This window comes from Camellia sinensis, chromosome 3, assembly GCF_055761805.1.
Source record: "Camellia sinensis isolate YWXY chromosome 3, ASM5576180v1, whole genome shotgun sequence".
Classification (NCBI taxonomy): Eukaryota; Viridiplantae; Streptophyta; class Magnoliopsida; order Ericales; family Theaceae; genus Camellia; species Camellia sinensis.
In genome coordinates, this window is record NC_138963.1 from 28,872,863 (window position 1) to 28,891,027 (window position 18,165).

General features: G+C 36.0%; 1 protein-coding gene across 3 annotated transcripts; it reads right to left on the reverse strand.

Annotated features, from left to right (window-relative positions):
- Positions 1–3,892: 3,892 nt before the first annotated feature.
- Positions 3,893–17,646, reverse strand: LOC114275243 (Transducin/WD40 repeat-like superfamily protein). 3 transcript variants are annotated; one of them, XR_014363673.1, is made up of 14 exons: positions 17,039–17,646; positions 11,716–11,791; positions 11,524–11,613; positions 11,336–11,380; positions 10,490–10,570; positions 9,796–9,892; positions 9,574–9,632; positions 8,873–8,983; positions 8,629–8,765; positions 8,494–8,533; positions 7,746–7,808; positions 7,432–7,659; positions 5,240–5,736; positions 3,893–4,243 (listed from the first exon to the last, which is right to left on the reverse strand). XR_014363673.1 is itself a non-coding variant. In XM_082919419.1 (14 exons), the coding sequence occupies exons 1-13, from the start codon at positions 17,470–17,472 to the stop codon at positions 5,244–5,246; spliced, it is 1,908 nt and encodes a 635-aa protein (XP_082775545.1). In that variant the 5' UTR covers positions 17,473–17,646; the 3' UTR covers positions 3,893–4,243; positions 5,240–5,243. The 3 variants fall into 3 exon arrangements, 2 of the variants coding, with proteins under 2 accessions (XP_082775545.1, XP_082775544.1); XM_082919419.1 differs by having other exon boundaries at positions 7,466–7,659; positions 8,873–8,971; XM_082919418.1 differs by having other exon boundaries at positions 7,466–7,659.
- Between the last annotated feature and the right edge of the window lie 519 nt (positions 17,647–18,165).

Genomic DNA, 18,165 nt, shown 5'->3' on the forward strand with positions numbered 1-18,165 from the left:
TCATGCCAAAGTGCAATTTCTGACGGAACTATTTGTTTAAACAGAGCGTGTATTACACGACTATGAATGGTGAGTGGAGCAATTTTTCCCACCTAAAATATATGGGAAATGACCAAAATACCCTATATATATATACACAGATCTTCTTAAATAAAGAACAAAAAAAAATATGAATCCACAATAAGGGGCACTTATTCTCTCTCTCTCTCTCTCTCTCTCTCTCTCCATTGAGTTACTGTTCACTCGTTCTCTATTGTCGTAATCCCTACTTCATATCCAAAAATGTGTCGAAAAAAAGTTCAAATCCAACTGTTTCCAACCATTCTTGACATTTTTGAGAACTTGTTCAAACCCTAAATTCAAGCCAGAGCTCGATGAGTAGTAGTGACAGTTGTGTTAGTTTCAGCCGATTGTCCTTTGAAAATCTAGAACCGAGATCGAAGTCGCTGGAGACTCTGTCGCTGAAGCCACACCGATCGTCGGACTCATCGTGGCAGGCCATACGATTGTTGACGTTCCGGGGGAAAGTGGGACTTGGTTTTAGGGACTTTGGCCTTATACTCCAAATCGGGAGCGGCGACATCGGGAGGGTTTTCCTTTGCTACCTCCTCAGGGGTGGCGGTGGCTTCTATATCATGAAAGTGGTGGACAGAGAGGTTTTGGCCGTGAAGAAGAAGATTTAGAGGGCGGAGATGGAGAAGAAGATTTTGAAGACGCTCTACACCGAGTTTGAAGCCTCTCATTTCTCTTGCGTAGTGATGGAGTACTATTCCAGTGGTGATTTACACTTTCTCAAACATAAACAACCCTACAAACACTTCTCATATGTTCCTATCCGTAAATGTTATGTCTATTTTAGCTCTATAAAAGTCTACTTCTATTGGATATTCCATTTAATTTTTGCTCACTTTCTTTCCAGTTAGTTCGTTTGTTCGAAAAATTGGTGTAATTTTAGCCGCAATGAAAACTTATCGTTATTTAGAATTCTTCCGTTATAGTTGTGAGTCGAAATTTGTGGGAATATTTGTAATTAGAACAGGGCATAACAGTACATCATTGCAGTGTATAAAAGTAAATAATATGACTATTTCAGCTCGAAGTTATATGGCCATTTAGAGGTGGTGTTTTGGGCTCTGCTATCTCTACTTCCCCCATGTGACATAACATAGCGAAAAAACTGTAACAGACTTGATAAATGAAGGCCTGCAAACATTTTGTGAGGAAAAATGTTTCCAACTGGTAATAAGGTTTTTTTCCATGCTCAAACTTGGAGTTGATGCTCATAGAGCATATGGCTTCTCTTAAAATGTAATTGTGTCGACATTACAGTTACAATGTTTTGTGCAAGGAATACTTTAAAATACCTCCCTAGGGGAGAAGGTATTAAGAGAGAGAGAGAGAGGGGTGAGATTTCCTTGTTTGCCAGTGTGCATGGTGACACGAGCACAATTCCATCTCGCCCTATATTTTAATTTTTTCTCTGGACATGTTCTTATAAAATATCTAAGGGCATTTATGACTTTTTAAAATTTCTGTTACGTCAGTCAGAAATTGCACTCTGGTATGAAGTATAGGAGTTTAAGTGTTACAAATGAAACTACAGGGAGGCTCCGTGCTTTTTAAGCAAACTACAAGGGGTCAAATTATAATTTACCCTAAAGTAATTTAGATTATTAAATCATATTGAACAATTCGGGCCTAAGCGAGCCTGAACAGGCCTCAACACAACTTGAGCTGGACTTGAACATTCTCCCATTCCGACTGAACCCGTCCGAGTTGCAACCCTAATACTAACATGTGCAAACATCTCCTCTCTACTTTTCTACATATCTTTTTATAAAAAGTCAAAAAATGTACTTATTTAGGACATCTCAAACCACCTCTTAGATTGTGTTTGAATTATCAATTTGAATAAGAATTTAAAAAAAAAAAAGTTATGAATGAAATATGATTTTTTTTTTTTTCTCAATTTCTATAGTCTCTTCCTTTCTTTTTTTTTTTAAAATCCCTGCTCAATTTATTATCCTAACACAGCGTTAAAGCATTTTAAACATTTTACCTCACCTTATCACAAAATGGAGATCCAACACACTAAACATTTCGAGTCATCCTCTATTAGCTAGCTATATTTATACTTCGAGAGCCTTGGATGCCAGAAAATTTACTTTTAAAAGCAAAAGAGTATCGCTAGAATACAAGGTGATTAAACAAAATACAGAATATCCTTGTTCGTGTATTGGTGTGGGAGTTGCTCACCAAACTACACGGTAAAAAAACAAAAAATCATTGAAACAAAATGGAACAAAACCTAACAAAGTACTCTCTCGTTTCAAAATATTAGCCTCTTATTTCATTTTTTATTATTCTAAAATATTAATCTTTTTTCAAAAATTAAGAACTAAAATAATATAAATTTTTTATTTTGTCCTTTTGAAGTCATTAACAATACAAAAAAGTACCATTATAACAATTGATATTCTCCACACAAAAAAAAAAAAAAGTACTATCAGAAGATAATTTTAGAAAATCAATTTTTTTTAAAATACAATAATTGTACTATTAAAATAAGTTCAATTTTCTAAAAGAGACTATTATTTTGAGACGAAATGAAGGAGTAATTAACTTTTAAAATTACCACTACCTAATGTAGGTTTGATTTGGGTAGGGGATTATAAGCAACGTTTTAGCGTTTTGTCTAAAAGCCAAACGTGGCTTTTTTTTGTACAGAAACTCATTTGGGAAGCTGTTGAAAACACCAGATCATAATTTCATCTAAAAGTTGTTGAAATTACAAGACTATCCTCGGTGTTTACACCTTGAAGGTAAATTTCTTCATTTGGGTGGAGGTAATTTGGACATTTTATAATGATGAGATATCATAAATAAATATTTACTCAAAAAGTCACAAAGAGATATTTTGAGAAGATATAATCAACTTCTTGGTTAAAAACTGATTACAATCAACTTTTTGTGAGAGAGGAAAGTGGGTTATAATCTGAGAAATGGATTATAACCCACTTCCCAAAAGGGGCCAAAGTAACTTTTTACTAATTTCCTAAATCACTTTTCAAAAAAGTCAAAAAATTTGATTAAAAGCAAAAATTAACTTTTAAGGATTGTTTGGAATATTCTAAATAAATGCACTTTTAATTTTTTGGACTAAAAAGTTGAAGAAAAAAATATATTTGAGTTAACTTTTTGACTTTTTATAGAAAAATGTGTATTAAAAAATTATATAAATTAATGTATAGAGAAAAATTAGAATTGAAAGTTATGCAGCCATACTTTTTAACTTTTGATAAATAGTGATAACTTTTTAACTTTTTGAGTAACTTTTGACTTTTTTTAAACTTGTCAAACTTGGCCTTAATCATCTTTCTAAAACACCCCATAATAACAACTTACGCCCAAGGTTTCATCTATAAAATTTTAAAAATTTCAAAATCAAAAAGTGTACGACAATATAATTAAAACAACTAATAAAATTCTAATGATTTGGCAATCTCGGTGTGAATCTTACATTAACTAGGCTGTGCATCAACGGTTCAATTCAACTCCCACAGAAAATGACATTACAGTTTTGCACTTCTTGTTTGGAATAAAATACCATCTTTGACATAGATAAGATAAAAGATCTCCGCTGAACTCTCAATGAAACAAGGCTGAAGGAAGAACAAGTTCACAACACGGCAATTACCTCAAAAATAACAATTGAGACTTGGATGGCAGTCGGGAAAAGAAAAAATGAATAAATTTTAAAGAGTTCCACAAAAATTCAAGTTTCTTCCAGGGGAATGTTGCCAGGAAGCGATTCCTGTTAAATCTACTTTGTACCTTTGATTCAAAATCAACATCATTGAACCAACTATACGTAGAATGAAATCAACACATGTTTGTACAATGTAAACATGATCATGTAAATCATGTGCACTAAGAAATATTATTAACGATGAAGTCACTCGCTAGACATAGGATCATCTTGCAGAGTACACCTCCGGATAATCAAATTTAACTACCTAACAGCTACCCAAAACAATATTTAACCACTTGATAACTTACCAACAAAAATAAAACATAAATAAAAGAAAATTGTACGGATCTTACTAGTATGCTACATCACATGTAAGTGCAATCAAACCTTGCTATAATATACACTTTTCGTCAGTGATGTGGACCCAAATATGGCAAGTAAAATAAATAAAGCTGCACATGTAAGTCAGTTGCTTGCCCATCATACTGCAACCTGCAATAAAATATAGCACTAGTAAGGCACAAGGACGGATTGGCATTCAGTTATTTACACAAACTAATGGAGAGCTCCTAACAGAACCAAAAATTTGGATAAACCATAGTAAACTAAAATCGTTCCCATGGCTGTTTGAATGAGAAGAAACATACTCTTCAAGTTCACTGTCAAAGCCAAACCATCATAAAAAACAATAATAGAATTGATGTGATACTTCAATAAATAAATAAAAACTGAATTGGACACTATACATGCAACAAAAAAATATTCTTACCAAATAACTGTCACTGTAAGACAATAAGCTCTTTTCAAATGCTAAGGAAAACCAAACAGACTTATCTTAATTACATGGATGGTCAAAACACCACTGAGTTTTGCAGAAGTCATGGGGGGAATTAGATTGGTTTTCTTTAGTATTTGAAAAAAAATTATCTATGTTCATATGTGTATATAAATACACACATATATTATAATGCTGAAAAGTTTCTTCTCAACAAAAGTGTCCAGATGCTTCCAAAATCAAGATTCCCCGTTATTTTCCTAGATTAGAGAGTGCAGTAATTTGACTCCTCTCCATTTAAAAGGGACTGCCATATCTGACAACTAAATCACTAGTCTCTGTAAGTCCAATTAAAGACTATACTGACAAAATATGTTTGTTGATTGACATTCAACAAGATAAGATAACCCATGCTTCTTGCACATTGCTACTGTATCTGGTATCATATTTATATACGTCATGTATTTTTTATGTACTATGCCCTTACCCTCATCAACATAGCATAAAACCATTCTGATATCATGTTACAGAAACATATTGACAATGTGTTAACACTAATCATGGGAGATCCTCAAGCATACACAGGACATGATATGCATACATGCCTGTGCATGCACAAATAAAATTCCGAACACAGTATTTGTTGCAAATCAAAGAAGGATATAGTGCATGTGTGTGTGTAGTTGACAAATATAGTTTAAACAGAGTATTACCTTTTCACAAGGTCTTGGAGGAGAAAAGTTGCAATATGTCCTCACTTAAACAACTAAGCAATCCTGAGCTTAAGTCATGTGTGTATTTCACGTCTCGAATAGGATGCTTCTGAGATTTGAGATGCTGAACATCCATAAACGATGGCAACTCTTGCAAAACTAATTCACATGCTACTTCACTGCCGTAAGCAAATTGTGGGTTGTGATTCTGTCTGTCTACAATTGCAGATTTTGGCAGTCGTATATCATTTACAGTCATATATGTAGATCCTAACTTTTGAAAACGTCTGTTACCCAAACTCTTGAAGAGAATATTGGAGCCTTGTATTCCTTGCCCCATAAGAGAGGAGGCAGCAGTAAGTGAAGGTTGAGAAACAGCCATATCATTAGACATCTCAACTTTGGGACGGAAGGAAGCAACAATGTGATTATTGCTTGGACAATAAGCAAGACCTATACAAACTCCTTGATTCTCTGATTCAGGAACCAGAAATGGCCTAACACAAAAGACAATAAATAGTCAGAACAATTTTTTTATTTTTTATAGTCAAATAAATAGTCAGAACATACCCACATAAAACATAAAACATAAAACAAAACATATGATAGATTTTTGACATTATTGCCTTCCATAACATCTAGCTTTGAGGAATCAGCAATAAAAAAAGGGTATTTTCCAATGTATAGTCATATATAAAAACATAGCATTTAACTGCTCTTGTATCAAAAAGTCACTAAATCTTAAATGGCTTCACAAAAATTATTGGCGATATTCAATACTTGGTTCTAACCATTTAATCAAAAGAAATGACGCCCTTCAGATCACCTCATATGGAGCATTTAAACCTCAACCATCCCATAAAAACTGATTCAATGTGTTGTGGCTAATTTTTGTTTGCAGGTATAGAAAATCAATCAAGTAGAGGAGATCCCCAAATGCAACAGAGCATTAAAAATAAATAAATGATGAACAGAAATGCTTGTACACACAGCCAGAAAGGACATAATGGAGGGTGCTCCGGAGAGAGATGACATCCATGGTCCCATGTTTCCAAAGTAACAAAAACAACAGCTACTTAACTGACTGTGAGGAAAACTTTACAATATATACAAGTACCCCTTAGCCATTTTTGTATTAGCAACAACATCCCAATACTGTGTTCATAGTTTTTTTTTTTTTACTTTAAGCTTAGTTGAGTCTTAAGCATGTTCTGTAGTAAAGCATCATCAGAGAATTGAATTCAAGCTTTTGTTCAGAGCTCAGACAGACAGACTACAGTAGAAAGGTATAACTCACGCATTTCCACTTGCATCAAGTTAAGTGTTTATCTTTGTCAGTGTGTTGAGAGTATAGTTCATTTGCGTCCTTTACCGTATTGAATTTTAAAAGCCAACAATTTACCATAGAGTTCATTTGTATTTGTTAATTTTTCTTGTATAGCTTGATATACGTTGTTAGGTTCATTTCCTAACACTCAGTGACTAAACAATTTCAAAATTTTCTATAATAAGTTGTAGACAAGTCATAGTACTGGTCAAATGATGTTACTAGGTCATTATATATGTTTTAGTTGGATTTAAAATGGTTTTAGGAGTCAAATCCCTATAGTTTAGGATTATTTACAAGTCTATAAAAAGTTATGCTAGACTTGCAATTCACTAGAGTATTAATTTAAAGGAGTTTTCAGCAACATAAACCTTACTACACTAGCCTAGCCCATTCTACCGATCTATCATAGCACATAAAGACAACCCCAAATGGCCCCTATTACTCTTTGCAGCACACAGTAAAGCTCTAAATTCTGTCCTTTTTCCTGATTAAACTAAGCCCAAACCTGATTCCCTCAATACACCATTGTAAGCACTGAAACCCCAACCCTTACTAACCACAAAACGACAAAAAATAATTAGATCTTAAAGATCTAAAACACACTCCCTCCATCAGCTTGGAAACTAATGAGAATAATTTTTCTCTAAGTTGAGTAGCAGTTTACAGTCATTGGAGAAAAGGATGGATTTGGCTAGTGACGGCAAGCAAACCTATCATCACCTCATTCTCTATTTCCAAAAAAACAGTGGCGAACCGTTCATTCACTCTTCTCAAAGAAATGGTAAACGCATAAGACAAATGAAAAGTGAAAATATCCAGATCCATAGAGCTTTAAAGCTAAACAAGCAAGACAAGTACAAACATCAAGTCAATGTAGAAAACAGCGTGCGCAATACCCTTCTTCAATGCCACCAAAGTTCCACTGACATAGACCAATAGAAGAGGCGGTTAGGAGGCTTCTTGCACCAGAAGGAAGAGTTGAATCTGGTGAAAGAGAGTGCACAGTATGGATGGGGTTGCATGTCAACCCAGTCAAGGATTCCATGGGCTTCAAAGTTTGGCGCATATCAAACACCAGAAGCATGCCATTCTGCATGAATTTTACAAACACAAGTATAAATCAGAATTACGTAAACACCAGCTTGGTTGCCATCAGACAGCAATTGAGGGTAGGACCTGTAATCCAGAGTAGATATAATGTGAACTGTTAAGATCCCATGAACATGACCAAGCAGCAGCCTGGAAATACAACAATAATTAGGACATATCGAATTCAATGGGAGAAATGAGGGGGGGAAAAGCTATCAGAACAAGATTTCCTGCTGTCTTCATAGCAACTACGATAATTTACAAAAAATAATTAAAAATATATATATGAAAAGTGTAGGAGATTGTAACACTGTAACCAGCCATATATTTAATCAACAAGTAAATCAGAGCAAGTGGGTCAGTATCTCCAACTTGGCATATCTTCAATTGTTGCACTGGGCTGGGCCAACACACTCACATGCACACAGAAAAAACAGTTTTCTAGCCTTAAAATGGTATGCATCTTTTTTTCCCTTTTTCTAGCCTAGAACCACAAGTCGATAAAGGTTTCCCAAATGCTAATAATATTTGTTTAGGAGCAATATTATTAGTACATCTTGGCCTCTCCAGGAGCAGGAAGCCTCATGCACTGGGTCATCCTTTTAATTACTTACCTCCATTCCTCATTCAAAGTAAACATCGAGTGCCTTTAATCTAAGCAATTAACCAGAAATATTTTCAATAAGATGCTAAAAAGAAAACTACGTGGCACAAGACAAGAAGCATGACCAACCTTAATCTAGAATCTTACCCTCTGATTAATAAGCAACAATATCACAAGTTATTGGCAATTTATCAAAAAAAAAATATCACAAGTTATTGGCAGAATGTTTACCGGTAAATCATAAGAAAGAACCACATTGTTGCTTTCCGTACTGAAAAAAATGGAATAACAAATTAAGATATTTTGATTGGAGAAATGTACAAAAAGAAACCGCTTCAAAAAGAATGTCATGGACAGTGGCTCCACCTGATAACTGACAATTTCTTTCCCAAGGAAGCCAGGAGTGCAAGTCTGCCATGAGGGGCTACACGAAGGTCCCTAACAGCTTTTGTGCTGACAGGAAGATCAATGTTTTCCCTTTCATATGGAGCTATCAAGCTCATCTGCAAAAACTAGTTTTTAAAAAACTTGAAGAGGGATTTGTGAAAATTAAAAATGCATACCATGCCAATAAAGCCGATTTGGATATCAAGGACAAAAAAAACTTTACTTTGGTAAGAACGTGCATTCCTCCCATTCCAGACAGCCTTCGAGCAATTATAAAAATCTGACTGGAAGCATCCACATCAAAAAATTTAGCACCATCCACCTGCAACTCTTGCTACAACAATTACAATTGTTGGGTTAAAATTACAGAGGAAACTAAACAATATCTAGGGGAATAATAATGCAACTTAAAACCCAAATGTTAACAGTGGTTCATGATAATTAGTCAGGAGAAAAAAATAACACAGAAGTGAAACAAAAAGAAGTGCAACTCTAGATAACTATTTATCCACACAAAAAAAAAAAAAATTCGACTCTAGGTAATGTTAACACCAGATTTTATTCTTATTCCTAGTGTACAAATTCAAATTTTTACACTTCTCAATAGCTTTTAACGGAATTCACATTTTACATAACCTGTTGTTAGATTAAATGATGCCCATGCACTCAAATTTGTTAGTATATCATATACTGTAGTGTGGAGCCATGGACGTGGAATCTTTTAATTACTGACCATCTTAAAAATTGGAAAACATAAGGGGCATGGAACAAAAATCAATCCAATGGTTGGGTAGTGAAATGAGTTCTACAACAAACAAACAAAAAAAGTCACACCAGGTTTAATTTCATCCTGCCCCTACATTTTTTCCCTTTGGGGCGAGGGAGACTATACCAGAAGAGAGGCAAAAAAAAAAATAGTCAAACCTGTAATACAAAGTTGCCTGAAGATCCTTGACCACCAAATCCGAAATCAAGGTCACGCCCTACAAGACAAGTAAATCAATTAAAATTTTATCACTAATGAGGAAATATGGTATCATAGTTTTAGTTTTGATCCTCGATGAGCAAATAAGGAATGTAAAAAATAATGAATAATGCAAGGTATAATCCGCCAAGCAAAGGTTTTTCATTAGAAAGAACAGTTACCAAGCATGGCTTGTTCTTGAGAACCCTGACTTCCACTGAACAATCCTGATGGCCTGTTTTGTGCATCTCCCAATAAACGCTCCAAATAACTTGTCCTCTGAAAAGTCATAAAGCTTAATATTAACCAATATGCTACAAAGTGAACAGAAATAACGTTTGGGGGAGGGGGGTAGGATTGCCTTCTGCTGAAAGAATCCATTGAATTCAAGTTGTCATGTATAATTATCTGTAATAACAGAAATATTAAAGAAAATTAAATATGGCTCATGCAAATTAGCTCCATCCTTCAAGCCCAGAAATTAGCTCTCAATATTGGATACATACAACCAAAAAGTTACAAAATAGTAGAGAAATGAGAAGCACTAAAATTCTTAATGAACAGAAAAAAGAAACTCAGAAGAACAATCTGGTCAATAACGTGTACAGGAAACTAAAGGCAAAACTGCTTCTTCCAATGGAATAGAAACAAATAATTGCAGAGAGAGAGAGAGACGCATCACTAGGATCAATGCCAAAGAAGAAAGGATCAGCAACAGGCACAATAAGCATCACACAAGAGACATGGAATGGTACAACAAATGTCACGTTTCTTTCTACATAGGAAGTACTATTACACTGCTCATTACACAAAGATGTACAGGGAAAAAGATTCAACACATCCTAAAAGGAAAGCTATTAACAAAATTGGACATGCCTTTGTAAGTTGGTGCACTTGCAGATGCAAATCAACTTCTCTCCTCCGCCAGTTAACTTCTTTCTTGTGCCAGTCCTCATCCTGAACAAAAAGTGCAAAATTTATCAACAGCAGTGTAAAATATAACAAAAAGCCCTCCGATAGCACTATTTATTTAGAGAAACACTATCATCAATAAGCAGGAAATTTATACATATATTACAACTAAGCAAGAAAACAAAATTGTTAGAATATATTTATATATTAAATATTTAATATACACACTCCCAACCTTAGAACTTCTATATGCCATCTCTCCCCCACCCCACTCCTGTCCCCTCCCCAGTATCGTACAACTAAGCATTAGAGTGATTATCCATGAAGCACAGATACTTCTAAAGGGGAGTCAAATCCATATCATACCCATATCGGAAACTGATACTGATACTCCTCGAATACTCATAAATATGTATTTGATACATATCTAATACTTGATATTAATTTTGAAAAGTATTAGATACTTTTTGGACACCCTAAGTCGCATATCCAAACTATTATGAAATTGAAGTTGTAATAATTTTTGCAGTATTAGAAGATAATTGTTAATTTGTTAAGATAAATACAATTAAAGTTTTTCAATATTTTCTAATTTCTTACTAAAAAATAAAATAGCAAGATTAAAGTAGTACACTATTTTTCAAATTTTGTCAAATTAACATGTCCACTGAAAAAATAAATAAATAAACTGATTTATGCAAACACTAAAAGCAAAATAGCAATGTCTGCTACATACAAATATATAAAAGTACAGGCAAGGAGCTTCAACATGGATAAAAAAACAATATCAACACCAGAAATTTCTCTTACCTTCTTCTCAAAGGAAGTGCATTTAGCTTCAAGAGATTGAACTTTCTGCAAATAAAAAAAATCATCTATTTTCATTCACCTAACCCCAAAAAAAGGGGAGAATAATATTGGAAAGCAACTTATGGTACCCCAAGCTTCTTCTTTCTTTTTTTCCCCCTGAAAAATCTATATGCAAGAGAATATATTACCTTTTGTAATTGGTGATCAATGACAACAATTTGTGATGCATAAATTACTCTTACATCCTTCAATGTGCATTTCCTGTTGCATTGAGGACACTACAAAAGGAGACACGTGCATAAAAAAGTTGAGGATTGAAAGAAGGAACAAATGTATTGATCGTTTTCCTGATTAAGGAGATTATTGATAACAAACAATACCTTCTCTGAATTTTTACGTTGCTGCAACCATTTCTTAATACAGGACGCACCGTATAAGTGGCCACAGGGAAGACAACTGCAGTCCACAAAACTATATAATTAAATGAATGGACAAAAATGAAGAAACATACCTCTAATCACCTATAGGGTAGAGGGGAAGAAAAAGAAGCAACCGATGAAATTCTCATTTTTTTTAAAAAAGTTCAGAGAAACATTTAACCACTCAACATTTGAATTTAACAAGTATTTCAGAATATTGGTGGCAATGGCTGAGACCACCAACAAAACATAACTCTGAACCCAACAGAAATAGAGAATTAGGGTTGCACTGACATGCCAACTTGTTTAGCATATACATAGGCCTATAAATCAACATGGTTGTTAAAATTCACCTACTACACACCTACCACTACCACCTACTACACACTCACCTACTTCACCTACTCCTCACCTACTACACACTCACCCTCTTCTATATATAGGAATCATGAATCATTGTAATATATATCAATAATCAATCAATAATACATCTATTTCTTACATGGTATCAGAGCTATAGGTTAAAGATCTTGGTGTTCTTCGCCTTCCGGCGGGCGGCAACCTTGCCTTGACCGCCCGCCGGATCTCAACCAATTCAAACCTCCCTTCACCTCTGCCACTATATGTTTATGCTGCCACTTTCAAAGCAGCCTCTCTTTGCTGCAAGGCTGCCTTCTTCTTGGACAACAATCGGGCTTCTAGGGATACACCTTCTCCAAGATTAGCAACCTGTTGCTCAAGCTGCCTGGCTCTTGCCTCTGCTTCATCACACCTTTCCTCTGCAAATCGAAGCTTATCGAGCAAACTTTCATTTTCTTCTTGTAGCGTATCGAGCTCAAACACTACCTCGTTGCCACCATCCAGATCTCCACCACAACCACACGCAGTCGCATCTCCGTCGCCGGCCTCTTCTCAAACGCCCGTCTCCACCTACCGGGACCGCTTGGATTCACCTTGATGAGCCTTTCACCTCGGCGTTACTCTCACCATTTTTAAGCAAGTCGAGTATGAATCCAGCAGATTTGATAGGCCAACGTCTTTGTCCATTTGAATGTCTGTTCTTTGCCTAAGCAGTTCGTCCTACACCCCTAAAAAAAAAAAAAAAAAGAAAAAGAAAAAAGGTATGGCCTGCTTGTGAGCCAGAACATCTTCTAAATACCTCTTAGCCTTCGTCAAAGGCAGCTTCCTGCTGGCATGTGCTGTCTCTCTTGTGTTCTTGAAATGGACTCTGAGATCTGAGCCCCTGGCTTTGCAGGACTTGGTGGGATGGGATTGTCAGGCTCTTTTGAGTACTTCACCATTGTCTCTCTCTCATCTTTCCACTTTCAAACCCACAATCTTTTTTTTAATCAACCCACTCCCTCACTTTCTTTAAACCCCTCTTTCCCTCACATGGGCTTGTCCCCTCTCTCTCCTCCGTTTGATTTCAAAATCCATTATTTTTATTTATTTTCTCCAAATCTCTTTCCTTATTTCCCCCATCTTTCATTTTGATTTCAAATATATTTTTATTATTTCTTTCTTTATTTTTCTTTCACATTATTTTTAATCTTTTTTCAATTCCCTTCATACCATATAGCTTTGCACACCAAACTATATTTTATTCATCTCAGGGATCCACCCCGATCACAATTTTACACACACACAAAAAAAAAAAAAAAAAAAAAACAACAACAACAACAACAAACCACCACACAACACCAACAGCTTTGTTTTCTTTTCTGCAGCCGGCCACCAACCGACCTCACTTCTTCGCCTATTCCGCCGGTCTTTTCTTCTTGCCTCCGTCCTGGGCGGCCCTTGACGGTGTTGCCCCCATGCTTCCTAATCCACCGAGCACGTTCACTCCCCCCTGCTCCTCCACTGCAGCATATGGCGGACCTCCAAATCGGAACATCACGGTAGCCTTCCGCTTCAGCTCCTTATTTTCCGCCTTTAGCACACTTATCTCTGCTCGCGCATCCTTATACATGCGCTGGAGCAGAGCCAGTTGGGCGTTTAATTGCTGCACCTCATTTGTCCTACTCTGCAGCCGGTGCGACAGGTTTGTGACCGCCGTCATGGTCTCCACACATGACTTCAAAGTATACTGATTGGCCTCAATATCAGTTTGCACCGCCATTTTTTGCTCCACCGACCGCATCGGAAAATTCAACGGAGCAAAACTAGAGGCGCTTGGTTGAGGTTCACTGGCCACCGCACCAGTTATCTCTCTTGTTGACTCGTTGAGGTCGGGAAAGAGAGTGAGCAAACCACGGGACGAAGAGGCCATATTCTGGGTAGCTGAACGGGAAGACGAGGCCATGTTATGGGTTGCTGAGTGTTTCAGAGAAGGGTTGGTTACAGAATGGCAACAGAGTGTTCCAGAATCTCTTTCTCAGAAACGGAAGAGTTTTTTCAAAGGATTTTCGGCGGTTTCAGACTGGTTTGCACAGCCTCCGCCTCAACCTTGGTTAAATAGCCGAGGCAGACACGCGCATCATGCGCCTCTCGGCGCTCGCCGACAACATGGGCGCTCCTTTTGATAGGCACGCCTTTTGATGGCACGTCTTTTTATGGATTGGGCACGCTTTTTGATGGCACGCCTTTTGAAAGATTGGGCACACCTTTTGAGGGTGCGACTTTTTAAGGGTCCGACAAGACTCTGTAAACTGTCCCGACATTGATTCCGGTTAGCTCCTTCATGGGTCCGACAAGACTCTGTAAACTGTCCCGACATTGATTCCGATTAGCTCCTTCATGGGTCCGACAAGACTCTGTAAACTGTCCCGACATTGATTCCGGTTAGTTTCTACAAGGGTCCAGCAAGACTCCGTAAACTGTTACAACAACTGTCACAACACTGTCTGCTACAACGGTCCGACATGACCCCATAAACTGTCTTCTACATCGGTCTGACACCGCCATCCAGTGTCCTCTACACCGTTATGACACCACCATACAGTGTCCTCTACAACGTTATGACACCACCATCCAGTGTCTTCACCAATGGTCTGACACGACCATACAGTGTCACCTATCCTCTTTTATTTTTATGTATTTTCTTGTTTTGTAACTCTCTCCAAACTCAAGTTGGTTAGTTCCTATCCCCCTTGAGTTTGCGGGGGGCTGTTAAAATTCACCTACTACACACCTACCACTACCACCTACTACACACTCACCTACTTCACCTACTCCTCACCTACTACACACTCACCCTCTTCTATATATAGGAATCATGAATCATTGTAATATATATCAATAATCAATCAATAATACATCTATTTCTTACAATGGTCTATCATAATTTTTGCCTATCGAATTTTAGTAAAAATAATGAATAAACAAGTTGAATAGTTTTAAGCGGGTCATGTGTTACTGGGCTCAAGCGGCAATTGTATCAACCTTTACACAATCTGTTTATTGAAACGGTTGCACAAGTTTTATTAACTTATTGTGTTAGGGTTGGGAATCTTGGCATGATATCATCATGTAGTGCTCGGTTGATCCATTTAACCTAATAAATCAACACAACACAAACCTAACCAAAACTAAAACAATTGTTAACCCCCATGAGTGATTAGGCAGTCAAACTATGGTTGCATTTATCCAAGTGGTCAAACAGATGTGAAATTTTTCAACATCATTGCTATGATTTTGTACAAAGTGAGAAAAGTAAAAAACTTTTATTCAATAAAAATGCATAAATACAAATAAAGTGAGTCTGAAGGATCATCTAGAGGGGAACTAAGAAAAATAGGCAACATGCACAATAAAGAAAAAGTGGATTAAAACTCAAGAATGATGTGCAACAAATGGCTAAAAGCCTTAAGATTCCCAAACCCAACAACTCCAACACATGAGAATTCAAGTAAGCTTCCTTAGCTCCTCTTGTATTTGACTCTCCTCTTCTTCGATTCTCCCTTTTTTTTCAATCAGTTTTTTTTACATTTATTTCCGGGGGATTTGCTGCACTACAGCCCTTATTCTTCTTTAGTCTTAGTCATCTTCAAAAAAATTTAGGTAATTCGTAACAAGCCACTCTATACTATTATCGAATGATTTTGTTTTGTAATTTCTCTTTCTAGTTATGGTCTTGAACTTTGATTTGTAAGTTAGATTTTAACTATAAATCATAAAAAAATATTATTATTATCAACGTACCCCAACTGTACTCATACCCAACTTTTTTTTATATTTTGCCGTATTGGCTTAACTGTAACGTACCTATACCTGCACCCGTGCTTCATAAGTTTGAACTTTGAAGCCATAATTTTCAATTTGCAATTTGATACACAATGAAGAATAGATTCGAGAACAGTGAGGTTGTGACGCATCACGTATGGAATCAAAATTTTAAAAATCAAATTCGAAACTGACCAGATCTGATTCAAGATGGAAATTGATCCACAGCAATCTCACAACTCTCTATCACCCGCTCACATGCATTATAGGAAGTGACACATCTTTAACACAATTCTTTAGTCAGACTTTAGCATCCTCAAACCATTCATCACTAATTTGAAGCTCAAGCACTAAATGAGATAGGCCATGATTCCCATTTGAATGAAAGATTGACTTGGTGAGATTTTGAAAAAAAATGACACCTAGCTCTATGTGTGCTTTATCTTCCAAAAAATGGACTAATCCTTATATATAGGGTTTTAAATGATATTTTTGCTTTTTCCGTCAACGGTGCTAATGGTGTACTTTAGTCCATAAACCACATAAGGGCTATGTGTTTATTTCTAAATGTGAAGGATGTGATCCACACATGGGCCAAACCACAATGAGGTAAAGTGAAATTTGCCAATTTTGTAATTTTCCAACCATAGGTATATTATGGGCCAAATGATATTTACTAAGTCTTGTGTGGAATCTTTATTAGGCCTAGAATATTTAGTTCATCAAAGTTCCATAGTTTCCTAGTTTTTTTTTTTTTTTTTTTGATAAATCAAAGTTTCATCTACCTGACAGCTTATAAAATACTTAAGTAATCTTGCTACTCATTAAAGTTGAGATTTTTAGAATGTGTAAGTTCATGATTTTATACTAATGGTTTACTGGACTAAAAATTTCCCATCTTGTGGTTCTCAATAAGCCAATTATTTTTGGTATATGGAAATCTTGTTCAATTAGGTCAAGTCCCATAATGATTTGAAGACCCAATAACATGTCCAAAACCCAGATTTGTTCTAGGGTTACTAAACCCTTTTGACTCTGAAACGTGAATATGAATTTAAACACGTTTCAAAACAAGAAGAAAAACAATGACATCAAATCGGAAGAGTAAGAGTTTTCGCACCAGACTTGATGATCACCGCCATTGCTCCAAGCTTCCATGCAAATTGGGCAAAACAAGCCATCAATTTCGCTCCTACTGCACTCTCCTCCACTGCTACTGGCTCCAATCCCATCACCCTGAGACGACGACGTTTGGGCCCCCTCTGTTCTCCTCTTACAATCTCCTATCTCTTCACCCACATTCTCCGAAGCCGGCAAAACCCTAGGCGGCGGCGGCGGCGGCGGAGGAGGAGGAACGACAACCTCGTCTTCTTCGTCTTCGTTTGAATCGTCTTCGTCTTCATCTTCGTAGTCGGATTCAGGTTCAGATTCGTCTTCACCTGAGTGCTGGAGTTGGTCTTCTACAAAGAGGCCATTGGGGTCATCGACTTCTTGTTGGAATTGATCGTAAATGTCTTCTTCGATGTACATGTAGTATGGGAAACCACCCGCCATTGGAACGAAAAAAAGGTTTTATCTTGCTTCTCGGATGGATGAAAAATAGGGGAAAAGAAGATGATTCCTCCGCGTAGTTTCAAAAACATAGAGCAAAGCAAAGTTTAGTACCGCGCGCGGCAACTCTATTTTGGTTACTGCCATTTCTATAAAGAGATTGCTTTGCGTGATTATATATATATATATATATTTATGTAGTTAATATTATAATTATGGATAAATTATAAATACACCCTTCAACGTTTGATTAAAATATAAATTATTCTTATAGTTTTAGAAATTATATTTTACATTCTGAAATTTTTAATTTCATAATAAATTATTCCTTTTATTAATAGATTTTTAAGTCAATTAACAGTTTTTAATGATATTAAAAATATTTTTTAATTAATAATTTATGTAATTTTATTATTTTATAAAAGAGAAATTATAAATTTTATTTTTTTAGTTAATTCTATTAAATAACAAATTATAACAAGGGGGTATTCGTAATTTTTCAAATCACAGGAAGCAATCTATATTTTAAAAAAATCTCAGGGGGTGTATTTGTAATTTACCCTATAATTATATGTATTTTTTAAATTAATATGTGATAGGTATATAAAATATAGACATTTGTGACGACCCCATCATATATAATAACTACGGTATGCCCATGCCTGAAGGCACGGTAAAAATATTGTTAGAATGAAA

What these genes read in the sequence shown, in the direction of transcription:
- LOC114275243 (XM_082919418.1), bottom strand. Translation starts at nt 17,472, where the DNA reads ATGGCGGGTGGTTTCCCATACTACATGTACATCGAAGAAGACATTTAC. An exon ending in CAGGCAACTTTGTATTACAG is followed by an intron (nt 8,984 to 9,573) that starts GTTTGACTATTT and finishes TAATTGTTGTAG; the next exon opens with CAAGAGTTGCAGGTGGATGG. An exon ending in GAATGCACGTTCTTACCAAA is followed by an intron (nt 8,766 to 8,872) that starts GTAAAGTTTTTT and finishes TAGTTTTTGCAG; the next exon opens with ATGAGCTTGATAGCTCCATA.